Raw genomic sequence first — 22,714 nt, forward strand, 5'->3', positions numbered from 1 at the left:
TGTTCCTCATGGTTGCTCGCAATTGAAAAAGCATACGTCCTCTGGTTATTTGTAGTGATTTCCTCATGCCATCTGGAGGGCAGGACCTGTAACAGCAACAGTTGGAGTGATTTAATGTAATTGAAAGTGGTTTGAAAAGACAATTTATTGTGATTATTCATATTTTCTCATACTGCGCCTAAAGGAATTCATTATAATGAAGACATTAACACATCACCACTGTACATCCGAAATATGAAAATGGGCTCAGTGAGAGGTTTGAGAATAATTTATAAGGATCATCAGTGTGTCCTGATGAGGGAAAAGAAAGACAAGCTCACTAATTTTTGTTGTTTTATTCGCTCGTACAAAAAAAAAAAGAAAAAAGAAAAAAGAAGAAAAAAAAAGAACTTTTAGAGCATCCCTCCAGTCTATTGTAGAGAAATTTGCTTTTGCAAAACAATATTTAGTTTCAGTGCCCTCCTGTGGTCAAGATGCAAACTGCAAGGTTAATTAAAATTTCAATATCCGATCCTGCCCCTCTATTGCAAACTGCACTTTTGTCTTCACAAGATTTGTCCTCATGGAATCTTTGGGGAATTCAGCTGCTAAAAACTAAGAAGTCTCTACTAAGCATGTGTAAAATATGATTTTTCAAAAGCTTATAATGGCCAAATTTGGACAGATTTTCACACAGATGGCAAAAGGCATATCTATTTACAGAGCAGTTGTAGCCATGTTGGTCTCAGGATATTAGAAAGAGGATGGGGGAGGACATATCTTTTATTGGATCAACTTCTGTTGCTGAAAGAGACAAGCTTATGCAGCTACTCAAAGGCCATTCCCCAACCAATTTCAGGTCCCGGCTCCAAAGAAATAATACCATCCCCTCACCTCCAGGGGGTCTTGTTCAAATAAATTAGTTAATGTTTGTGAAGCACTTATATGCCATAGCAACGAGAACCAGACTAAAGCCCAATTGTTGTCTTCAGAGCAGGGTTTGCATAGAGTACAGTAAATAGGGCCTAGGGTAGGGGCACACATTGAACAGTCAGGAGAAAACAAAAATTGAATAGCTACACTATCCATCCTGTGCACTGAATGAGGCAGGGGCCCTATGGAATAAATAGCATGTGATCATGTAATTAAAGGCTGTATCATATGCACATGAACAAGGAGGGGGAGATTATAAAGGAAATTTTATTTCTACCATTTCCTACCTTTTGGGTGCTTGACTTTGCAACCTTAACAATGTTCTTTTAACACAGTTTTTTGTTTGTAATTTTTATTTACATTGTAGTAGCTCCAAAAAACATGGTAGGCTCTGTGCTTTCTTTATACAGAGAAAGACACAGTCCATCCTGCAAAGATTTGACAATCTAAGAAGACAAGTGGCATATGATGGGTGCGGGGCACAGTCAACATATACAATTTTATATATGCTTTTTAAATTAAATGAACAAATATCACCGATATCTCAACTTGTCTGTTATTAGTTGGCCAGTTGCTTATCAGCCTCATGTAAGAAGTGGGTCTTTAGAGGGGATGTAGAAGGAGAAGACAGAGGGCTAAGGACTGAGCCATGTAGAACCCCCACAGAGAATGGGTGAAGGGATAAGATGGATGGCAGGAATGGCCAGAGAGGTAGGAGGAGACCAGAAGAGGACGGAGCCACTATCGTCTCTGGAGAGAGCAAGATTTGGAGAAGGAGAATGGATTTGACAAGGCTGAAATCAGCAGAGGAGATGAGGACAGAGTGGAAGCACTGAGGAACAGGAACAGATCATTAGAGTTCCTGTTACTGCAGGAACAGATCATTAGAGTTTGTGAAAGGAGCATTAGATTGGATTCCAGGATACTAATATCTCCTAGAAGTAGGATTAGAGGAGGTAATGGAAAGTGATATCTGAAAAGCTCTTTCTATTAACTTCATTAAAGATACTCATAGCTGTCCCAGGCTAGAATAGAAAATAATACTGTATGTATTAACCCTGGACTAGGGTCACTTTACTCTTCAGTGTAAGGTGACATGGTCTGTCATCTTTTAGTTAGCCTTAGCAAAATAGTTTGTATACTAAGTTAATGTGACTTAGTCATGTAGGGATAAACCCCTTAGGCCTGGTGTGCTAATTTACACCACACACTGGTCCAGTTCTCAGGTAATTTAAGTAGTAAAGTGACAAAATCTGATTCTCCCATGTAATTTTTATTCAGTCACCTGTATTTTTGGAAGAGTATTGAAGTGTTAGGCGGACCTGGCATGTAAAGGTTGATGGATGGAAAACAGAATGAACAGAACAGTGGTACTCATGAACTAACTTTTATTTCAGAGGGCAAATTTCAGTCCCACAAACATTTTCTAATAAATAAATGTTGCACTTAACATGTCTAGTTTGCATTTGTTCTTGCTTCTCTTTCTTTTTCCTTGACTCCTTCAGTTTTCTTCTCTCTCTTGCTCTTTCTTTTTTTTTTTTTCATCTTCCGTAGCGCTCTCTCCTTTGAGGGTCATATAATGATTAGTGGGGACAGTAAAAATAATTTGAATTTACGTAGCCTCTTTCTTCTGAGGATCTCAGAATCCTCTGCAAACAGCTGGTTAACTCTCAGCCACTGTGAAGTAGGTACTTTTATAGCCATTGGATCCATTTTTACATAGGAAGATTAAGTGACATGTTCAAAGCCACATAAAGACCCTGTGGAAGAGCCAGAAAAAAGTACCCAAAAGATTTTGCTCTGAGTCTTATGTTCTAACCACTACACAACATGTACACTGGGTCTCATGTAATTGGCTTTGTCCAGATGTCTATCGCATAATTTGTGTATCCTTAACCCTTCCTTCACTTGCCCCTTGCCTTCCTCTCTAAGAAAAATGGAGATCTGCGTTTACGAATTCAAACAATCTTGAATGGAACACGTACATTTACAGGGTTACACTTTAATCATAGAATATCAGGGTTGGAAGGGACCTCAGGAGGTCATCTAGTCCAACCCCCTGCTCAAAGCAGGACCAATCCCCGATTTTTGCCCCATATCCCTAAATGGCCCCCTAAAGGATTGAACTCACAACCCTGGGTTTAGCAGGCCAAAGCTCATGTTGTAAGTAACATGCAATAACTGGTTATGCAATAGGGAGACACATTTATTATAATGCATTGCAATCAAATCTTAACAGATGACATTATAAGGGAGGCAGTTATTTGGTGGTTACAGCACAGGATTGGGAGTGAGAAGTGTATATTGCAATTCTCCCAGAGACTTGACGCTTGACCTTTTTAGAATTTATTTGTATTGTTTTTATATAAAATATAAACACAATGAAACAAAACATACACAAGATGGAAATAGTATATTAAATAATACAATTCAACACTCATTATTTTCAAAACCTGGAAAACAAACAAACAAAATCTGAACCCATAGATGTCATGCAGGGCATCAATGATTAAAGTGACTAAATAAGTAAGAACATAACCTCTGAGTATCAGGGACTAATATGTACTAAACTACAAAAATATGCAGTAGTTTCATGTGTGACCAGACATACTCATATTTTTTTCAGGCATTTCTATTAGACTGAGTCATTTTTTTCACTAATGCAGTAGTAGGGAGCTCACTAAGCCAGTCTGTGTATGAGAAAGAAATTAAAGATGTCCATTGTCTCAAAATAACTCTTTTGGCCGCTAACATTTTTACTGTAATCCATTTCTTAATGTTAACTGGTAATACCAACTCATTCAGCACCCCTAAAATACCCAAGTTTGGAGAAGGAAAGATAGCAACACTTAAAGTTTTTGAGAGAACACTGAATATGGCATTCCAGAACATGTGCATTTTTGACAGGTATAGAGGATGTGCTGGCCAACATGCACTGTGTGATGCCAATCTAGCCTTAAACAAATGTTCTGGAGTCCAGTATTGCCTGTTTAATATCTCATTCTGGAAGAATCTCAAGGATAAAGAACTTGAAGTATCTTTCACATGAAGCCAGATATCTTCCCAAGTTTCTGTTGTGACAGTAAGGCTAAGTACTTTTCCCCATTTTTCTTTGAGATCAAGGAGGTAGTGCAAAGCATTAAGACACCTATTAAATTCCTACTATATGACTTTTGTTTCCATATTTCTTAATGTGCTCTTCTAGAAGTGAGAGAGTTGAAACAGACCAATTGTCCCCTTATCCTTGCATGAATCTTTGAGCATAGCTGCTGCAACAAGGAACTATGAGACAAGGACAGCTGATATTTATGACACATGTAATTGAAGGAGGCCGGTCTATCATCTTGTACTATATCTTTCATTTTTATGAATCCTTTTTCTGTCCAAATTGTCTTAAGTATGGAGTTGGCCTTGATCCTGAGACATGGGTTATATCATAGTGGTACAAGAAGAGAATTAGCAAGGTCGCACACTGAAATGCCCCTTGTAGATGCAAAGACTGGACTTTTCCTTAAGGGTATGGGTAGCCTCTTAAGGTAAATAAAAGAAGAAAGGGAACCAAATGGCATAGTTAAGCTTTGTTCCATTTAAAACTAGGCTGGTGTGTATACACAGCTACTAGAAGGGAACCACCTTACAGCAGGGCACATTTGGAATGCTAGATAATATAGATACAAATCTGGCAATCCCATGACCCTGCAGTTGCCCTGGATTTTTTAGGAGTTTTGTGTGACAAGTGAGGCCATTTTTAAAATCTCATATAAATTGTATGATAAGCCTGTTTATTCAAGGAAAGAGCAAGTGGGAGATCTTGAAAGACAAGAGGCTAATGATAAAAGTCTATCTTGGGCAGATATTCATTTTGGCTATTTCTATTCTCCCCAGTAAGGGAGGTTTCTTTTAATATATAGTCCATATGTATAGAAACCATTTCAAGAAGATTAGTACAAATTTTAATACCTAAATAAGTTATTTCCTTTCATATTTTGAAATGGAAAATGTTGAAACTGAGAAGAATCTGGTCTCTTGGATATATCCATTGCTTGTGATTTATCCCAGCTAATGCAAAAGCCAGAGATCTTTCAAAAAATTATAAACTACATTTAATAATGATTGGAGGATTCTTCAGTAGTGCTATTATATCATCAACATATAAGCTGATTTTGTATTCTCTTCTGTTTCCAGTCAAACCTTCAGTGGCTGAGTGCTGATATATGTACATTGCCAGTGCTTCAAGAGAGATTGAAAAAGGAGGGGTGAAAAGGGACAGACAGTCCTGTCGTGTCCCTTTTTGTAGCTGAAATATGGGCAAAACAATTCAATTGGTTGATAGTAAAGTGCGGGGAGAGTTGTATAATACTGATCCAAACCAGGAATATTGGTCCAAATCTGAATTCTTTTAGTATTCATTTAGAATTTATTAGGTAAGGCCATTCAACCTTATCAAAGGTTTTCTCTGCATCTAGAGATAACTCTATGGAGGGAACATCTGACATCTGAGCTTGCTGGATCAAGTGAGCAATTTTTCTTGTGTTAGCAGCAGCCAATCTGCCTTTAATGAAAGCAGTCTGATCTGCATGTATAATTGTTGCGATGATAGTGTTGAGTCATGCAGCTAAAATTTTTGCATTTATTTTGCAATCTGTGTTCAACAGAGATATGGGGCAGAAGTCATCACAATTGTGACCATCTTTTTTTCTTCTTTAATATTAAAGTAATTAAAGCAGTTCTCATGTCATGAGTAAGGCTACGATTTAGTCACGGAGGTCGCGGAAGTCATGGAATCCATGAATTCCAGCGACCTCCGTGACGTCAACCTATGGTGATCAGGAGCTGCAGGGTCCCCTGCCACCCACGGAGGCTAGGGGCTGTGGGGTCCCCCAGCCATCTCTGGTGGCCCCCGGAGCTCCAAGATGCTGCAGGTGGCGGGGATACCCTGCAGCTCCCAGGCAGCGGGGAACTCCGGAGCTGAGGAATCCCCAAGCTCCCAGCTGCTGCAGGCGTGGGAACCCTGGAGATCTCGGCCTCCACAGGCAGCGGTGGAACCCCCAAGCTCTCAACCATGGTGGGTCCCAGAGCTGTGGGCTGCAGGGGCACCCCACAGCTCCCAGCCCCTCGCAGGACCAGGAGCTGCAGGCGGCAGGGGTACCCCATGGCTCCCAGGTGCTGCAGGCGGCGGAGGGCTCCGTACCTACCAGCCGTGGGCTGCAGGGGACCCTGGAGCTCCAACACCCAATGTGCAGTGGGAGCTCCCGGAGCTCCTAGCCACTGTGCAGCTGCGCCGCTGCAGGCGGTGTGGGGACCCACAGATCCGCATTTTGTCACTAATATTTTTAGTAAAAGTCACGGACAGGTCACCGCTTCCATTAATTTTTCTTTACTGCCCTGACCTGTCCGTGACTTTTACTAAAAATATCCATGACAAAATCTTAGCCTTAGTCATGAGACATGGTTTCTTTTTGGAATGTTTCAGTGAAGACCTTTGAAAGAATAGAAGGTAGCTGATTACAAAATGTTTTGTAGAAATCTACTGGAAAGCCATCCATCCCAGGGGCCTTGTCAGAATTCATATTTTTATAGCCTGTTCAATCTCTTGTGTTGTGATAGCTTAGTCCATAAACAAGACTTGTTCTGAAGTTAGGGTATTAAAAGACAGGCCTTCAATGAAATCATCAAATTTATTAAAGTCAAATTGGTTGATTATATAAAGGCTAGATAGAATTTTTTCAATTGGTTATTTATATCTATTGGTTCAAGGACAGTACTCCTGTCTTCTAGTAAGAAGGAAAAAATATTGTTGTGGCTAGCCACATCTTAAGTCTTCTGGCAAGTAGTTTACCTGCTTTATATCCCCGTTCACAATATCTTTGTTTGACCCCATTGTGTGCAAATTCAACTTGGCTGGATAAGCATTCCTTATATTTCTATTTGGTGTTGATTAGAGAATGCAGGATGTTTTCATTATTTGGGTCAGTCTCATGTATTCTCTGCAACTCATCTATTTCCTTGTTCTGAGAATCTTGTAACTTGAGTCTCGTTTTCTTCTTTTGGGATGCACACTTTATGCATTCACCCCTTACAGTAGCTTTCAGAGCTTTCCAAAAAATGGTATCTGACGTAAATTAGTGCTTATTTTCTTCTATGAAGTTAGATATGACTGAGTCAACTGTGGAACAGAGCTTTTAGAATCAGTGTCCGCTTCCACCTAGAAGATTTTAATGATGTGTAACCAGTGTCTATGATAAGTATAATTGTAGCATGATCTGAAATTAATATATTATCAATAGCTGCTTCTAGGCATGCCGGCATCAGTTCTGAAGGCACAAGAAAAAACTCTGTTCGGGAGTAAGATGAATGTACTATAGAGAAATACATATAGTCATGCTCCTTGGGGTGTCTCAGTCTCCATATATCTTTTAAATCAAGTTCATTCATTAATAATGAGAGTTGGCCTATTGTGCTCTGAGAGCTGGGTCTCATGTAATTAGATTTGTCCAGATGTCTATCTAGCATAGTATTCCAGTCTCCCCCTGGAATTACAGGAATGTCTTTTTTATTAAAAAGAATGTCTGCTATGTCTTTGGAAAATTCAGAATTACCTCCACTTGGATTGTAAATGCTTCCTAGAATTAACTTCTTTGAGTTGAAAGAGGCTTCAAGAAGAATGCATCTTCCTTTGGGATCAGACCAAGACTGTATATATTACAAATTTTATGAATTAGGATGGTTGTGCCTCTGCTCTTAGAATTCAGCGATGAATGATACTCAGCACCTACCCCCATCTACTTGATTCTGTTGGCATCTATATCCGCTAGATGAGTTTCCTGCAATAAACTACTTGGCACTTTTTTTGATCTGAGATTCCTCAGGATTTAAATTCTTTTGGAAGGTTGATTAAGTGCCTTCACATTCCAGGAGCATACACTAAGAAAATTCATGACAAAGTTTTAAATGATACAGTAAGACATCTAACCTTATTCTAAAGACACACATTTCCCCACTGATATTGTAAAACCATATTTCAATGATATGGTCTTCATTTATATATATTAGATACTGGTTAATTTTGAATGAATGTATGCCTTCAGTTGAACCCCTAAGAGGGTCAAGTATACAAAAAGATCTGTAGTTAAATGTCATGTGTCTTCCAAAATATATTTGTAACAGAAAACAAAACAAATTTAACAGACTTAAAACAAGCCAGTGTGGGCATGTTCAGATCCCTGATGGCTTCAATTCCATCCCCTCCTTTCCTCCCTATATTATCTAATAATAGTCTAAACATCTCCAATGCAAATATATTTAAAGTCAAATTTATCTTGTAAATACCATTGGGCATTCTGGAACACGTATAATATATACCTACCTACAGAGGTTTTACACACACATACACATATGTATATGGATATACATATAGACACACTTATCACATGTACATTTACAATTGATTTGGTAAAGCAAATATAAATTAGTACAAAATTTAAATATGAATAATACAACAGCATAAAATAATCATATTCATATTCTGTTAAATGCCCTGCACAAATTGAATAACTAGTGCTATTTAAGGTTTAGGTTATGGTCTGCTTTACATGTCAGGAGTATTGACTGTTCCAAGGACTTGTGGTTATCATAATATCATGATTCTCTCTATCAAATTGTGATGATAAGTGCAGATAATACATTAGTCAGTAGATGGTGCTTAGTGTCTCAGTCTTTGAAATGTCTGCCAAGCTTCAGAAGGGTTTTTGCAAAATCATGTGCAGCCTGCTAAATCCATAATGAAGGTGGATGGGTACTTTATGGTCCCCCTTAGAATTTGCTTTATGCCACTGAATGCATTTGTTTTGTTAAGCTCCACTGAGAAGTCAGGAAAAAGAGACATTTTGTGGCCTTTGTACGTAAGGGTTGGAGCTTCTCTGGTAGTATTCATTAACATTACTTTATCATTGAACTTCAGCAGCTTGAAGATGCTGGGTCTGGGCTTATCAGACTCCTGCCTTCTAGTATCAGCCATTCAATGAGCCCTTTCAATATCTAATGAGGGCAGCTGGGGGTCCAATTTAAATATGTCAGGGAGCAGCTTCTGAAGAAAGCTGACCCGCAATAGTCCCCAAGAAGTGATAGTTGTTTCTTTGAGGTCTATTTTCTAAGTCATCCTGGGGTTTTTTTTCAGTTTATCTAGTCTAAGATTTAAGGAGGCAGTTTCTTCTTTAATTTCACAGGTTTCAATGACAGTCTTTTGTAGCTCATTTTCTATGTGAGCCATTTGGGAGTTTACATGGCTTACATTTTTAGAGAGGCCACAAATATCTACTGAGACTGAATCCAGTCGATCTGTGAGGAATTCTTTGAGTTTTGAAATATGTTGGGCTATGTTCTGTGGTGGCCTTGTGTTCTCCTCCTTCAGCTCCTCCTTAGGTCTTTTGTTGCCTCTCATATTTTTCATTGAAATTCATATTCAACAGTTTGTAGTTTATCTAGGGGATTAATTTAAACTTTTATCACAGAAACTTATTGCTAATTTGGTAGAAAAGTAATTATTAGAAACAAATAGATATGTGGGGAATGAGGAGGTCCAAGACTAAGCAGCCATCTTCTTCATGGGTACCCCGACACTTGACCTTTGAACAAGTGACTATGGCCCAAATTTTCAAACATGACCACAAGTTTCAGCTTTAGACACCTAGAGTAAAAAATATTAAGGAACCTAAAATTAGAGTCCAATTTTAAAAATGTAGAGGTGAAATCTTAACTTCATTGAAGTCAACAACAAAACCTTCCATTAACCTCAACAGAGCTAGGATTTCACCCTAGGTATTTTATGCAAGTTTGTCCTCAATTGCCCAATCTGTAAAATAAGCCCGATATTTACCTACCTCAAGAAGTGTGTTGTGAGGATTAGTCAATTACTGTTGGCAGTTAGGAATTGTTTCATCCTATGATGAAAACTGCTAAGGAAATGGAAGATATTGGCTGGAATTTTAAAAGGAGCAAGACAGGCACCTATATTCCATTGAGTCTCATGGGGCTTGGACACCTCACTCTGCTAGGCTCCTTTGAAGATCTCAGCCATTATTATTAATATTCTTACTGTTGAATAGTATACTCATAATAATTTGTAAGAATACTGCTATTGATTGTAAAAATCTATTACAAAACATATCATAAAATGCAGATATTGTCAAGGCAATGCATAGTTCCTCCTACTCTAATGGCTTCCTCTTTCACAGATTCATGAAAGTATAGACTACTAGAGACTTTTTTTTCCTGAGAAACATACGTAAAAACCTTTACACTTCCATTTTGCCACTTGCATGATTACAAAGAAATAAAATTTATCCTTCTGGGTATACCAGTACTTTATGGCCAATAAGCAGTTCTAACACAAATCAAAAAGAATGTTATTCTCTAATTTTCATGGGACTTGATATGCACCTTTATCAAAATGTGAAAACTTAGAATGTACCAAGATCTCTTCATTCTATTAGATAATATCATTAAAACAAAAGGAAAAACTCCACTTTCACCAATTGGAAAACAACTCAAACACAGTGGTGACATAAGTAGATCTTTGGTAGTTTAGATTTATATGGTTTAGAATTTTAAGGACTGATCCAACTCCCATGGAAATCAATGGATAGACTTACACTAACTTCCATGGGAATTAGACCACACCCTCAGTGCTCAGAATCCGTTATGCTGTTTATAAATGTGATGCTGTTTTTAGTTTGCAGCTCAGAACCAGAAAACGTCCAAGCTGATCCAAAGAACTATACCAGCCTTCTTGTTACATGGGAAAGACCTCGAGTTGTTTATGATGCCATGATCGAGAGATTTGCTGTCTTTTATCAGCAATTGGATGGAGAAGACCAGACTAAACATGAGTTTCTGACAGATGGGTATCAGGACTTGGTAACTGTAAACTCTTCAAGTTTCATACAAAAGTGGTGGTGGTGAAGCACTCACCAGAATTATTCTGAGAGATTATGTCAGGGAGCTGATTCAGCTAGAATTAATGTCTTTGGCCGCTGCTCGTAGAAACACTGCTTGTATCCTTGGCTATACAGCCACAGAGACAAATTTAAAATACAACAACAAACAAACAAAAAGCTATACGGGAGAGAGCTACCATCACCTACAGTGCTAATTTTCAAAAATTTGCTGTTCTTATTTGTCTGTAATACCTTGAAATAACTATTACTATAGCGTCAAACTCAGATTTTGTTAGTCACAAGACACTTTCATCATGCCCCAATGATCTTTGATATGTAGGATGTTGTACACAGGTAACTAATGACAAATTCAGCATCTGAACAATGATCCATCTGTGATTACTATAAATATTGGCTCACTGATTTATAATATGATGGTCCTTTACCAACACAAACATTTACAATCACCCCCTTTGAAGCTGCATAAGCTTCACAAGGAATATTAGAATCTAAAACTAATATTCAGCATAGAAAAATGTATTCTCTCCAGTTTTTCGGTCACCTGCCATTAGGACGTTTCACAAAATCAGTTGATTAAAGCTTTATGCCTGGTTTTCTGGCTATAAAATGTAAAAAATGATGTATTAGAATGTTTCATGTGAGAAAATGTTGATATCTTCTGTTGTTGTTTGCAGTGTTGTTGTAGCTGTGTTGGTCTCAGGATATTAGAGAGTCAAGGTGGGTGAGGTAATATCTTTTATTGGACCAACGTCTGTTGGTGAAAAAGACAAGCTTTTTGAGCTCTTATAAGCTCTGTGTAGCTCAAAAAGCTTGTCTCTTTCACCAACAGACGTTGGTCCAATAAAAGATATTACCTCACCCACCTTGTCTCATATGAGAAAACACTGTTCTTAGAATAAAATAATCTAATATTTTCAAAAAAAATATGCTAAAGATGTATATTTATATGATTAAACATGGTTTTTCTTTTAGGGAGCTATTCTAAATAATCTGCTGCCCAATACAAGTTATGTTCTTCAGATAGTTGCAGTTTGCACTAATGGTCTATATGGAAAATACAGTGATCAAGTCATTGTTGATATGCCTTTAGATGATCCAGGTAAGTGTTGTTTTGAGCACAGTAGTAACTTCTGGCTACAAATCTGTATTCAGAGAAATAGTTTGCTTGCAAACCAGTTAAAAATGCTTGACTATCAAAGTACACTAAAATGGAATTTCAAAATCATTGTAGTTAACCTTACATTTGTTTAATGAGGTGACTTGTATTCTCTGTCACTCATTTTCTGCCATGTATTCCTTTAAACGTGAGAATTTTATGTTGATTTTTTTAACTATAAAAATATATTTAAACAAGTGAACATGATTTCAGATCAGATGAATGATTTTGAACAATAAACCTGGGAAGTAAAGCCATTTTGGAATTGTTTCAGTTGCATCCTTCTGCCTCCTAAAATTAATCCACGTGATAAAAATGTTAAGTAAACAAAATGAGCTAATATAAATTAAAAATGTGTATCTCAATTGATTTTGAAATTTTATTACATATGAGTACTTGGAGTTTGATTTCAAAGCATATGTGGTGATGGAATTCCCTTGCTTCTTAATGTTGGATTGTGAAAATCAAAGGGGCTAATAATCGAATCTTGTTGATTTCAAAGCCAGATTTAACTCCTCTGTCTGTAAGTAAATGATAGATAATTTAAAACCAAAATAGAGAGGCTTGTCCTTGTCCTTCAGTCATTCCTTAAAGTCAGTGGAAGTTTTAGGGCTTGATCCAATTTCCATAGAAGTCAGTGGAAATCTTCCATTGACTTAAGCAGCTGTTGGATTGGACTGTGTGTATCTTGATCATAGGATCAGTCCCTTATGGTCTTTAGCATACTCACACACCCCAGTTTTTCTTACCTTTGGATTAGATTGTTGTTTGTTTTTAATTCTGGGTTATAAGTATGGAATTCTCCCCTCAATTACACCTACCTGTGTAACTCCAGTTAAGTCAGAAGAGAAACGTACATGTACCTGAGAGCCCAGTTTCGCCCATAATGTTAAGAGAACCACTACTGATAAAGAATATAAGTATTTTCCATTTTCTGCTTGTTACCATGGATTGTGTGAAAGTAATGATATATGAGCATAAGAAGTTGTTTTATGTTGGGACATTTTTGGTTAAAACACAAAAGTTTCCAAGGCATATTTAACCTGTCTTTCAAAAACAACATGTTTAGAAGACTGTGTTTCCTAGGTCTTATTATGCTCATATTTGTCAGAGCCTTTGTACTCTGTATTTCTCTGAGGAGAGGTTCTGTCAATGTAATAAGATACAAACTGAAGTGAAATGCCAGTCTGTAACTCCTTGATATTGGATTTCCTTACGTCTCTCCCACAGAATTTTCCCAACTTGTGCTTCAAAAATCACATGAGAGGGGACTCCATCCACAGACACGCACCCAAAGTCTAGACTATAGAAGCTTGGAGCAATGTGAGCCCCAATTGTGCAAAGAATCCACAAGCACAGACCCTTATTCCTGTGTCAAGTCCCATTGGAGTTAAGCAAGGCACCTCATTGGCAGATACCTTTTAAAGGATCAGGGCCTCGATTTCAGTATGACTCCATTTGGATTGAAGCCAACCGTTCATGTGGTTTCCACAATTAATGTTTAATTCAATACCTTGCATAATGACAGGTTTCAGAGTAGCAGCCGTGTTAGTCTGTATCCACAAAAAGAACAGGAGTACTTGTGGCATCTTAGAGACTAACAAATTTATTTGAGCATAAACTTTCATGGGCTACAGCCCACTTCATCGTATGCATGCAGTGGAAAATACAGTAGGATGATTTTATATATACAGAGAACATGAAACAATGGGTGTTACCATGCACACTATAACGAGAGCGATCAGTTAAGGTGAGCTATTACCAGCAGGAGAGAAAAAAACCTTTTGTAGTGATAATGAAGATGGGCCATTTCCAGCAGTTGACAAGAACATGTGAGGAACAGTATGGGGGGAAAAATAAACATGGGGAAATAGTTTTACTTTGTGTAATGACACATCCACTCCCAGTCTTTATTCAAGCCTAATTTAATGGTGTCCAGTTTGCAAATTAATTCCAATTCAGCAGTCTCTCGTTGGAGTCTATTTTTGAAGTTTTTTTGTTGTAATATTGTGACTTTTAGGTCTGTAATCGAGTGACCAGAGAGATTGAAGTGTTCTCCGACTGGTTTTTGAATGTTATAATTCTTGACGTCTGATTTGTGTCCATTTATTCTTTTACGTAGAGACTGTCCGGTTTCGCCAATGTACATGGCAGAGGGGCATTGCTGGCACATGATGGCATAGATCATATTGGTAGATGCACAGGTGAATGAGCCTCTGATAGTGTGGCTGATGTGGTTAGGCCCTATGATGGTGTTCCCTGAATAGATATGTGGACAGAGTTGCCAACTGTTCTTAATTCAGTACATAAACTTACTTTGGTACAACACAAACATTACAGCTTTAAACGCTCAGAAGCGAAGATTCTCATAGTAAATTTGAACCCTGTTGTTCTCCCATGGAGGTCAGTGATAATTTTGCTTTTAACTTCAGTGGGGGCAGGAGTGGGGCCTTTACATGGCACATACTTTCTGTAAAAACTAATTTCACCCTCCATTACATCTATAAAACGCACAAAGACATCATTTGGAATTTTGTGTGCATATCTGAGGGCAGAAACGGATCCATTGTATGTTACATTTATCAGCATAGGGTCAAGGCTTGAGGTTCTCATTCCATTTTTTTGCAAGGAAACTCCTGATGATTTCCCTTTGAGTGAGAAATAAGTAAATATGGAATAAGGAATTCAGGATCTGCTTCATGAGTAGTAATGAAAAACCATACCTATGTGCAGCATGAACAATTAATGTTATGATAAGAACTTGATTTTTGCATTGTATTGCTTTAGAACTTTTAAAATGGTAACCTTAAAGTTGCATTGACATAAATTCCTAGATATGTTTATCATTTCCCCATTTTTAAAGAAAAAATGTGAGGAGATTAAAGCAATCTCTGTACATATTTCACTGTGTACTTTCACAGTTTCATATGCAAAAATGATTGAATTATGAAACTCTACTATGTAAGAGCAGTGTAAAATCCCTCATATATAGTCAGTATCATTAATATGAATTTACAGTATTCCCTAGTCTTGTAAATGTCATCTTACATCTGTACAAAGTGGGAACATGGTAACATTCTAAACAAAATGTTCCTTCACTTGTAACTTCAATTTATTGATTTAATCAGTTGCATTTGAATGAAGTGTGCTGGAAATATTAAATAACAGAGACATGAGAAGGTATGTATCTAATTAGTCAGAGAAAGAGATGTGTTCATACAAACATTCACCTGCCAACTATAATACCAAAACTGATTTTGTGATCTGCTTTATAGATGGTGGTATGAAATGGGGTTCACAGTAATAAGACCGAAATATTTCCCAGAACTCCTGCTTGTGAATATATGAAAAAAACACTATCTTCACCTATGAAGACCTGAAACAAAATGGACTCAAATTCAGTATAATAACTTTTATATTCAAGATTTATTCTGAGTATGTCAGCCCAATTAGGATGAAATTCACTGCAATGCCATCTGAACAAATTAAATTTCATGTTAAAAGCTTAAGTGGAACTTAACTAATACAGAAGGCTTTGCCTGGGCCCTCTGCTTGGGGTTGAATTTCACCCTTGGACTGCATATTTTTAATATAGGGGCTGTTTTAGTACTGCTGTACTATATATTTTTATGTACTCAACACCTGCTACCATTCGTTTGTTCTTGGTTTTCCATTATGCTGACCATTTGTAAGAGAGAGATCCTTTCATAGCCTGCCACCACCCTTTCAAAACATTTCATTCTGTGAACCACCAGTAAGGGCTCTGCAGACTACAGGTGATCCACCAACCAGAGTGAAACTTCTCATTCTCTAGGACTATTACATAACAGGAAAGATCCTGTCATGGGCCAGGTCCTCTTCCAACTTCATCCCTGTACTGCTGGGTTCTAAGAAATATTACAGTCTGTGGACCCTCCAAAAGGGCTCTGCAATCCACTGGGGGCCCACGTGCCGTCATGAGAACTACCATACTAATCTATTAAGTTTGTGAGAAGAACTGTACGATTTTCTCTTTGTTTGTTCCTATATTGTTTTTTATTTAGAACTGTGGAATTTTAAAACTTGTGATACAGTGTGTGTGTATATATATAGTTTCCAGTAAGCTCATGGCTAGTCAGAAAGGGCTTCGGGTCTTGGAGTGCTTTATCAATATTTAGCATTAGCATGGGTTAGCATTATTTAGCATGGGTTAGCATTTTCAAACCCAACTAGGAGATTTAGCCATACCATTAAAATTAATGGGACTTGCATGGCTGAATGGCATAGCCAGCTTTGACAATATCTCAACCATTATTTATAATCTGATTATTTGCTTTTGGAAATGGTTTCTGAATGGTGATCTAAATGCATGTGTTTCATTCTTTAGATAACATTTGTATAGTTATGAAAGTTTTGCAGTAACTTCCTCTATAGCTGTTATTATAGATGCATAAATGCGGCCCAGCTCAGCGGTGTGTTAAGGCCGGCCTGCGTGGCAGGGTCCAGGTTCCCGGCTGCCCAGCCCGGTGGGATCCAGACTGCCCCGCCATCCCATGTGCAGGGTCGGGGCTGGCAGGCTGTCCCGCGCGGTGAGGGTCCAGGGTCCCTGCTGGCCCCATGGGGTTGGGGTCCGGGGTCTGGTGGTGCTGCCAGGCCCTGCAAGCTCTGGGGCAGCCACCCAGCCTCACACGACGGGGGTCGGGGACAGCTGCGCCGAGTGGGTCCAGGGCTCCCAGGTGGCCCCTCAGGGTCAGGAGTCCAGGGCTGCCGCTTGGCCCCGCAAGCTCCAGGCCAGCTGCCCTGCCCCGCACAGCAGGATTCTAGGATCCAGGGCAGGCAGCTGCCTGACCCCGAGCAGATGGGGCCCCCGCAGCGGGCATCCAGGGTCAGAGTCCGGGCTGCTGCTGCCCTACCACCTGACCCCTACAGCCCAGGTAACACATTGTGGGCCACTATGCAGCCCACAGTGATACATAAGTTGAGAACCACTGGACTAAATACGTATCCTCCCCTTGTTCTGTGTGAGGAAGTCAACTGAAGTTTTTCATAAAAACAACATAATGGGACATAAATCTCAAACTTTTGGCTCCCACTTGGCAGCTCATGCTAGCGTCAGTTCTTTGTGAGGGCCTTTTTATGCAGTGTCTTTGTAACTTGTCTTTGTGAGAGATTTTCTGCATAAAGAATAAGGGTATCTGAAATATTTCACTTTAGGAGGGCTTTTGTGATTCTTGTGCTGAGGAATGATGAAAAGATAATAGATATTTCATTTAAATGTGGCAAAAATGGTTTTACTTGTGTTCTTGCAGTGTCATTTATTATGTACTGTAGTGTAGAACTGAAGATAATTTATTCTGTGAATATTATTGTAAAATTATGGAACACATTGTTATGGGGGATATTTTTAGGAGTTGAGCTAATTTAACTGTAGGGAAATATTTAGTTATCACATTTTCCTTTTGTACTTATTCTATCATTTCTGCAAAAATCATTAAACTACAGTATTATATACATGCACTTGAAAACTTTTAATAAATTTAAGGTTGGAACTTCTCCAATAAAATCTAAGCTATAGAATAACCAAGTTGCCGTTATAGAAAAAATCAAGCATGCCTTGTTTGTTAACCTACCTCTGAGTTTTATTCCTGTGTTGGGAAATGGTACCATATTACTTGTATATATTATTGGTTCAAGAACACAGTATTAAGATTAGCAAAACCACAATAACTGTAATTAAATGTTGCTAGCAAGTAGATTTATTTTGTTACCATCTAATCAAGAGAGTTTCCATGGATACATCAGGATGAAATTGTAGTTTCATTCTGGTTGAAACGGAGGATATTGAAACCTTTTACAGTTTTCCTTGTAGTAAATAAAGTTTGTAGAGGTGTTTTACATCCATTTGTATTATCACTGCATTAGTTTTTCTTCTAGATAAAGTTCAAAAGATAACATAGATACTGTAGAAAACATGAAATCTGAAAGAAAATATTTATTTTGATTATTTGAAGACAAAATTAATCCTAACAACAAAAAGAATCATATTTCTCTTTAATGAAAGGCTGTTTTTAAGAGTCTATTGACCACATAATGTATGTTACCAGGCTACAGTATTAAGAATTTTGAAATCACTATCTAAAAATGTAAACAGAAACCATTGAGAAGCCAGGGAATATCATCATCTTCCCCCCCCTCCCCCCAGCCTTCTAGCCTTCAGAAAGAGAGAGGTAAGATAACTTTTCTATATTTTTGTTAATATGCCAAGTATTTAATTCAATATTACTACTTATAAAATGCTTTCATGGAGAATTGATTATTCCATTTTTTTTACATTCTACAACTTATCAATCCAAATATTTTAACTTGTTAGTGTGATGGAACCCTAATTAATAATCAAATATCCATTGGGAGAGAGAGAGTCTGACTCAGTAGCCCAGTGATTAGGACACTCACGTGGGATGTGGAAAATGTGGAATCTCTGCTCCAATTAATATTTAATTATTTCTTCAAAGTAGAACAGGGGAGGTTAGAGAGATGTGCCCCCAGAATAGCCAGTTGGCTAGGGCACTCATCTAGAATGTGGGTTAAAGTCCCTATTTCGAATCAGGCAGAGCAGGGATTTGAACCTGGGTCTCCCACATAAAAGCTCTAAACAATGGGCTATTCTGGGGTCTCATTTTCTCTGTTTTTTCATGAGAAAGATCTGAGTTTTGGCTGCTATGGCATGACCTGGTTTAGGCTCCAAAAGAGAATTAATGGCTGAGAATCCTGAATGGAGAGAGATGCCTATCTTTGGCCCATAAGTGAGGCACCTAAGGTCTAGATTAATAGAAGTTTAACACTGGTACCATTGAAGATCTGGGTCTAAGCCACACCTAAGCCTCTACCTTTTACTCCAGGCTAGTTTTAGGCAGCTCCCCACTCAGCTACTGGTTTCTGAGGATCTCCCTCTTAGGTACCTAACGCTCCCCATTGGGAGCCTGGGTGCCTAACTCAGGGCTACATTTCAGGGTTAGGCATTGCAACACTGAGCAGACCTTTGTGGATCTGGCCCTAAGACACTTTTGAAAATAGGACCTAGTCTCCACATCATTTAGATTTTTTTTTTAAACGTTACCCTGGGTCCAATCAGGAGTGGCCATTTTAAGATGCAGGAGTGCAAAATATAGAAGTATAACTGCTTCGTGATTTATTTTTGGTTATGGCTTTAACTCTGTTCCCACTGAAGTCAGTGGCCATTTACCTAAATGAGAGCAATGTCCACCAGCACTGAGTACTATTGAAAATGTCACCTTTAACTTATCTTATTGGGGAGGGGCAGGAGAAATTGGCAAGTAATTACTGTGTAATATGGAATAATGAAATATGAATGCAGCCAAAATGTTTCAGTTAAGGATGTACAATGCAGCTGCATAATAACTGCTTTTCAGAAGGAACCATTTAATTACAGATGCATAACACCCAATGCCTATATCTATTCATAAGAACTTGCAACATATTTTTAATGCCTTAATATGATCCACTGTAGTTTATCCTTGCAGGGCCAAATCATGATCCATTGAAATCAATTAGAATTTTGCCATTGACTTCAGTGGGACCAGAATTGGGCTCTGAATGTGAGTCTAGCCTATTGTGTCAAGGATTATCAAATTAAGAAGTTGACCATAAGCAGTCCAAGGACAACATTCAAACTCTCTAATCAATAATGCCATTTTTTAAAAGTCCCTTTATAACATATTTTGCACTGCATCATAGATCATAATGGCACAGGACCCACCTGAGGGTTCCCTGACTCCGTGATGGAAGGTGTACAAGAAGGAGGTTGCAATGGTAGCAAGGCAGCCTCAACCTTCCCTCCAGGAGATTGCATCACCCAAACAGGGGGCAGCAGTGCCCAGGGAGGGAAAAACAGAAAATATGTTATGTACTGTGGAAGGATCATTGGAATACATGCACACAAGTATGGGGATAATAGGCCAGATCACACCAACAATACCCACCATGGGTAACATCATGTCATCTTCTCCACCACCACTACCATCACACTATCCACTCCCAGCCAGCTGTGGAGAACACAGGTATCTATCAGTCTGATCCCCTCAAACCCCCAGGTATATCTAAGATGTGCTACTTTCTCCAGAGTGGCATGAATTATGCTGCTCTTCTTCCTACACAAGGAAAATCACTACACAAATGAGCTGAAGTCTGTACATCTTTTATTCATTTGCACATATTGTACCAATCCAAATTTGCATGGGGTTATTCTGACTGCAAATGTCTACAAGCAAATGTCTAATCCCACCTGATGTGACACTAAGATACAGCTGCCCCTAACCCTTCCCTCAGCAATGTAGGCATGTGTGTTGATGCTGGCCTACCAAATAAAAAAAAAATCATTGGGAAGGGTTGCAGACCAAACTGGAGGAGCAAGCATCTCAGACAGGTTATTAGGAGAAAGCAGAAAGCCTTCAAGGAATGGAAGATGGGAAGGATCAGCAAGGAAAGCTACTTCTTGGAAGTCAGAAAGTGTAAGGAAAAAGAAAGAACTGCCAAAAGCCAAGCAGAGTTAGACCTTGCAAAGAAAACTAAAACTAACAGTAAAAGGTTCTCTAGCCATATAAATAAAAAGAAAACAAGGAAAGAAGAAGTGGGACCTCTAAACAATGAGGTATAGGATGGAGATTAAAGATAACCTAGGTCTGGCCCAATACATAAATGAACATGTCAGTTTTTAATAAGGGTTATAAGAAGCTTGTGGTAGCAGGGTGGCTAATGGAAATGATGATATGGAAGTATAAATTACCACATCCAAGATGGAAGTCAAACTCAACCATCTTAATGGGACTAAACTGGGGGGGCCCAGATAATCTCCATCCAAGAATAGTAAAGGAACTGACACATGAAATTGGAAGCTCAATAGTAAGGATTCTTAATGAATCTGTAAATTCGAGGGTCATATCCTGTGACTGAAGAATTGCTAATATAGCCCCTATTTTGAAGGGGGGGAAAGTGATATGGGAAACTATTGGCCTGTTACTTTGACCTCAGCTGTATGCAGAATTTTGGAACAAATTTTTATAGAGAAAGTAGTTAAGGACATAAAGGTAAACAGTAACTGGGATAAAATACAGCATGGTTTTACAAAAGATAAATTGTGCCAGACCAACCTGATCTCTATCTTTGAGAAGATAGATTTTTTTAAACCTTGGCACAAAACTTGGGAATGGGCTAATAAAATTTGCAGATGACACCAACTTGGGAGGTATTGACAATACGGCAAAGGACTGGAATATCATACAAGAAGATCTAGAGAAGCTTAAAAAGGAAACAATAGAGAAATGGATTGAATTTAACAGTGCAAAGTGCCTGGGTCCATTATAAGAGGGGGCAGTAAGGTTTGGTGGCCTACAATGTGCAGAAGGTCAGACTAGATGATCACAACAGTCCCTCCTTAAAGTCCATGAGTCTAACTAGAACGTAATGTGTGCCTCGTTGCACAGGTACAAAGGGTATGTCTACACTGCAGCTGGGAGCGTGCCTCCTTGCCCAGCTAGAAAGACTAACACCAGCACACTCAAAGAGCAGTGTGGACGTTGTGACAGTGGCACAGCTTGGGTTTGGACCAGGTGGTCAGGCAAGCTTGGATTTTGGTGGCTAGCCTGAGCTGCCACCACTGCTTCAATATCCACACTGTTATTTTTAATACACTTGAGCGGAGCTAGCAAGTGTCTTTCTACCTGGTCTGGGTAGGCTTACTCCCAGCTTCAGTTTAGACATACTCCAAGGGCCTGGAGCATTCTTCAGCTAGTACTGCAGGACCTTTTTCCTATCTGTCTCCCCCACCCCCCAACCCAGTTCCAGGCCCACCTGTTCACTCTCATCACCATGGGCCTGGATGCTGTTCCTCTGTGCAGACAGGCAACTTCAGCTACACCCCTCAGCCCATCAGCAAAATGCCAGCCAGTTGTTGAGTCCCATTGTTTCCCTCACTGCTACTCCTCTGTGCAGCTACTTGGCAGCAGATCGCACCTCCAAAATCATCTCAGACCTCAGCCTAATGGGTTTATTGGTTAATACAGCCATGGTTAGAAAATGACTATAACATTGTAATGACCTGTGATTGTAATACAGCTTAAATAACATCTTTTGGTCTATCATTTCTACACTAACCATGAAAATTATACCATTGTGTCTTGCAAAATCAATAAATCTGTGAGGTTAAAACAGTGGATAATATAATGCACCTTTTTGTTTCATAGAAATTGACCTCTTTCCTGAACTGAATGAAACTGAAGAATATGAGGTATTGTAAAGTGTAGTAATTTCATACATTCGTTTTCACACAAACGTTTCAAATAATATATAACACACTCCACATAAATGGAGATGATCAACTGTGATAACTTGCAGAGCTGAATTTATGTACTTTTAACCATGTCACCTACACTTTGCCCACTAACGCATATCCCCTGGGAATTACTCTACGTTCCAGATGCTTGAGCAGCTTCAAAAAAGTACAATTTTTAAAAATCCACCTGCCAAAGAAATGTTTTTTCTTTCTCCCCAAAATGTGGAATTGCCTCCCCTTCCCCAGTTACACCTGCCTCAGGCACGCTTCAGCTTTGGGCTAGTGATAGGTTTTCTATACATAAAAATGTCATGACTTTGAAGTCCAAGCCTTGCTTCTCTGTAATGCTAGAAATGGCAGTTT

The 22,714-nt window shown here is 38.7% G+C and overlaps 1 protein-coding gene across 4 annotated transcripts in view; it reads left to right on the forward strand.

Moving 5' to 3' along the window:
- The window catches only part of PTPRZ1 (protein tyrosine phosphatase receptor type Z1), a 192,235-nt gene that overhangs the window by 118,375 nt on the left and 51,146 nt on the right, over positions 1-22,714 (forward strand). For all 4 annotated transcript variants that reach the window (XM_084642258.1, XM_084642257.1, XM_084642260.1 and 1 more), the window contains exons 9-11: positions 10,643-10,827; positions 11,841-11,967; positions 22,263-22,306. In XM_084642258.1, coding sequence (XP_084498384.1) covers positions 10,643-10,827; positions 11,841-11,967; positions 22,263-22,306 — 356 coding nt within the window. The remainder of the gene's footprint in view (positions 1-10,642; positions 10,828-11,840; positions 11,968-22,262; positions 22,307-22,714) is intronic.

This window comes from Lepidochelys olivacea (genome assembly GCF_965140295.1).
Source record: "Lepidochelys olivacea isolate rLepOli2 genome assembly, chromosome: 1".
Lineage (NCBI taxonomy): Eukaryota > Metazoa > Chordata > Testudines > Cheloniidae > Lepidochelys > Lepidochelys olivacea.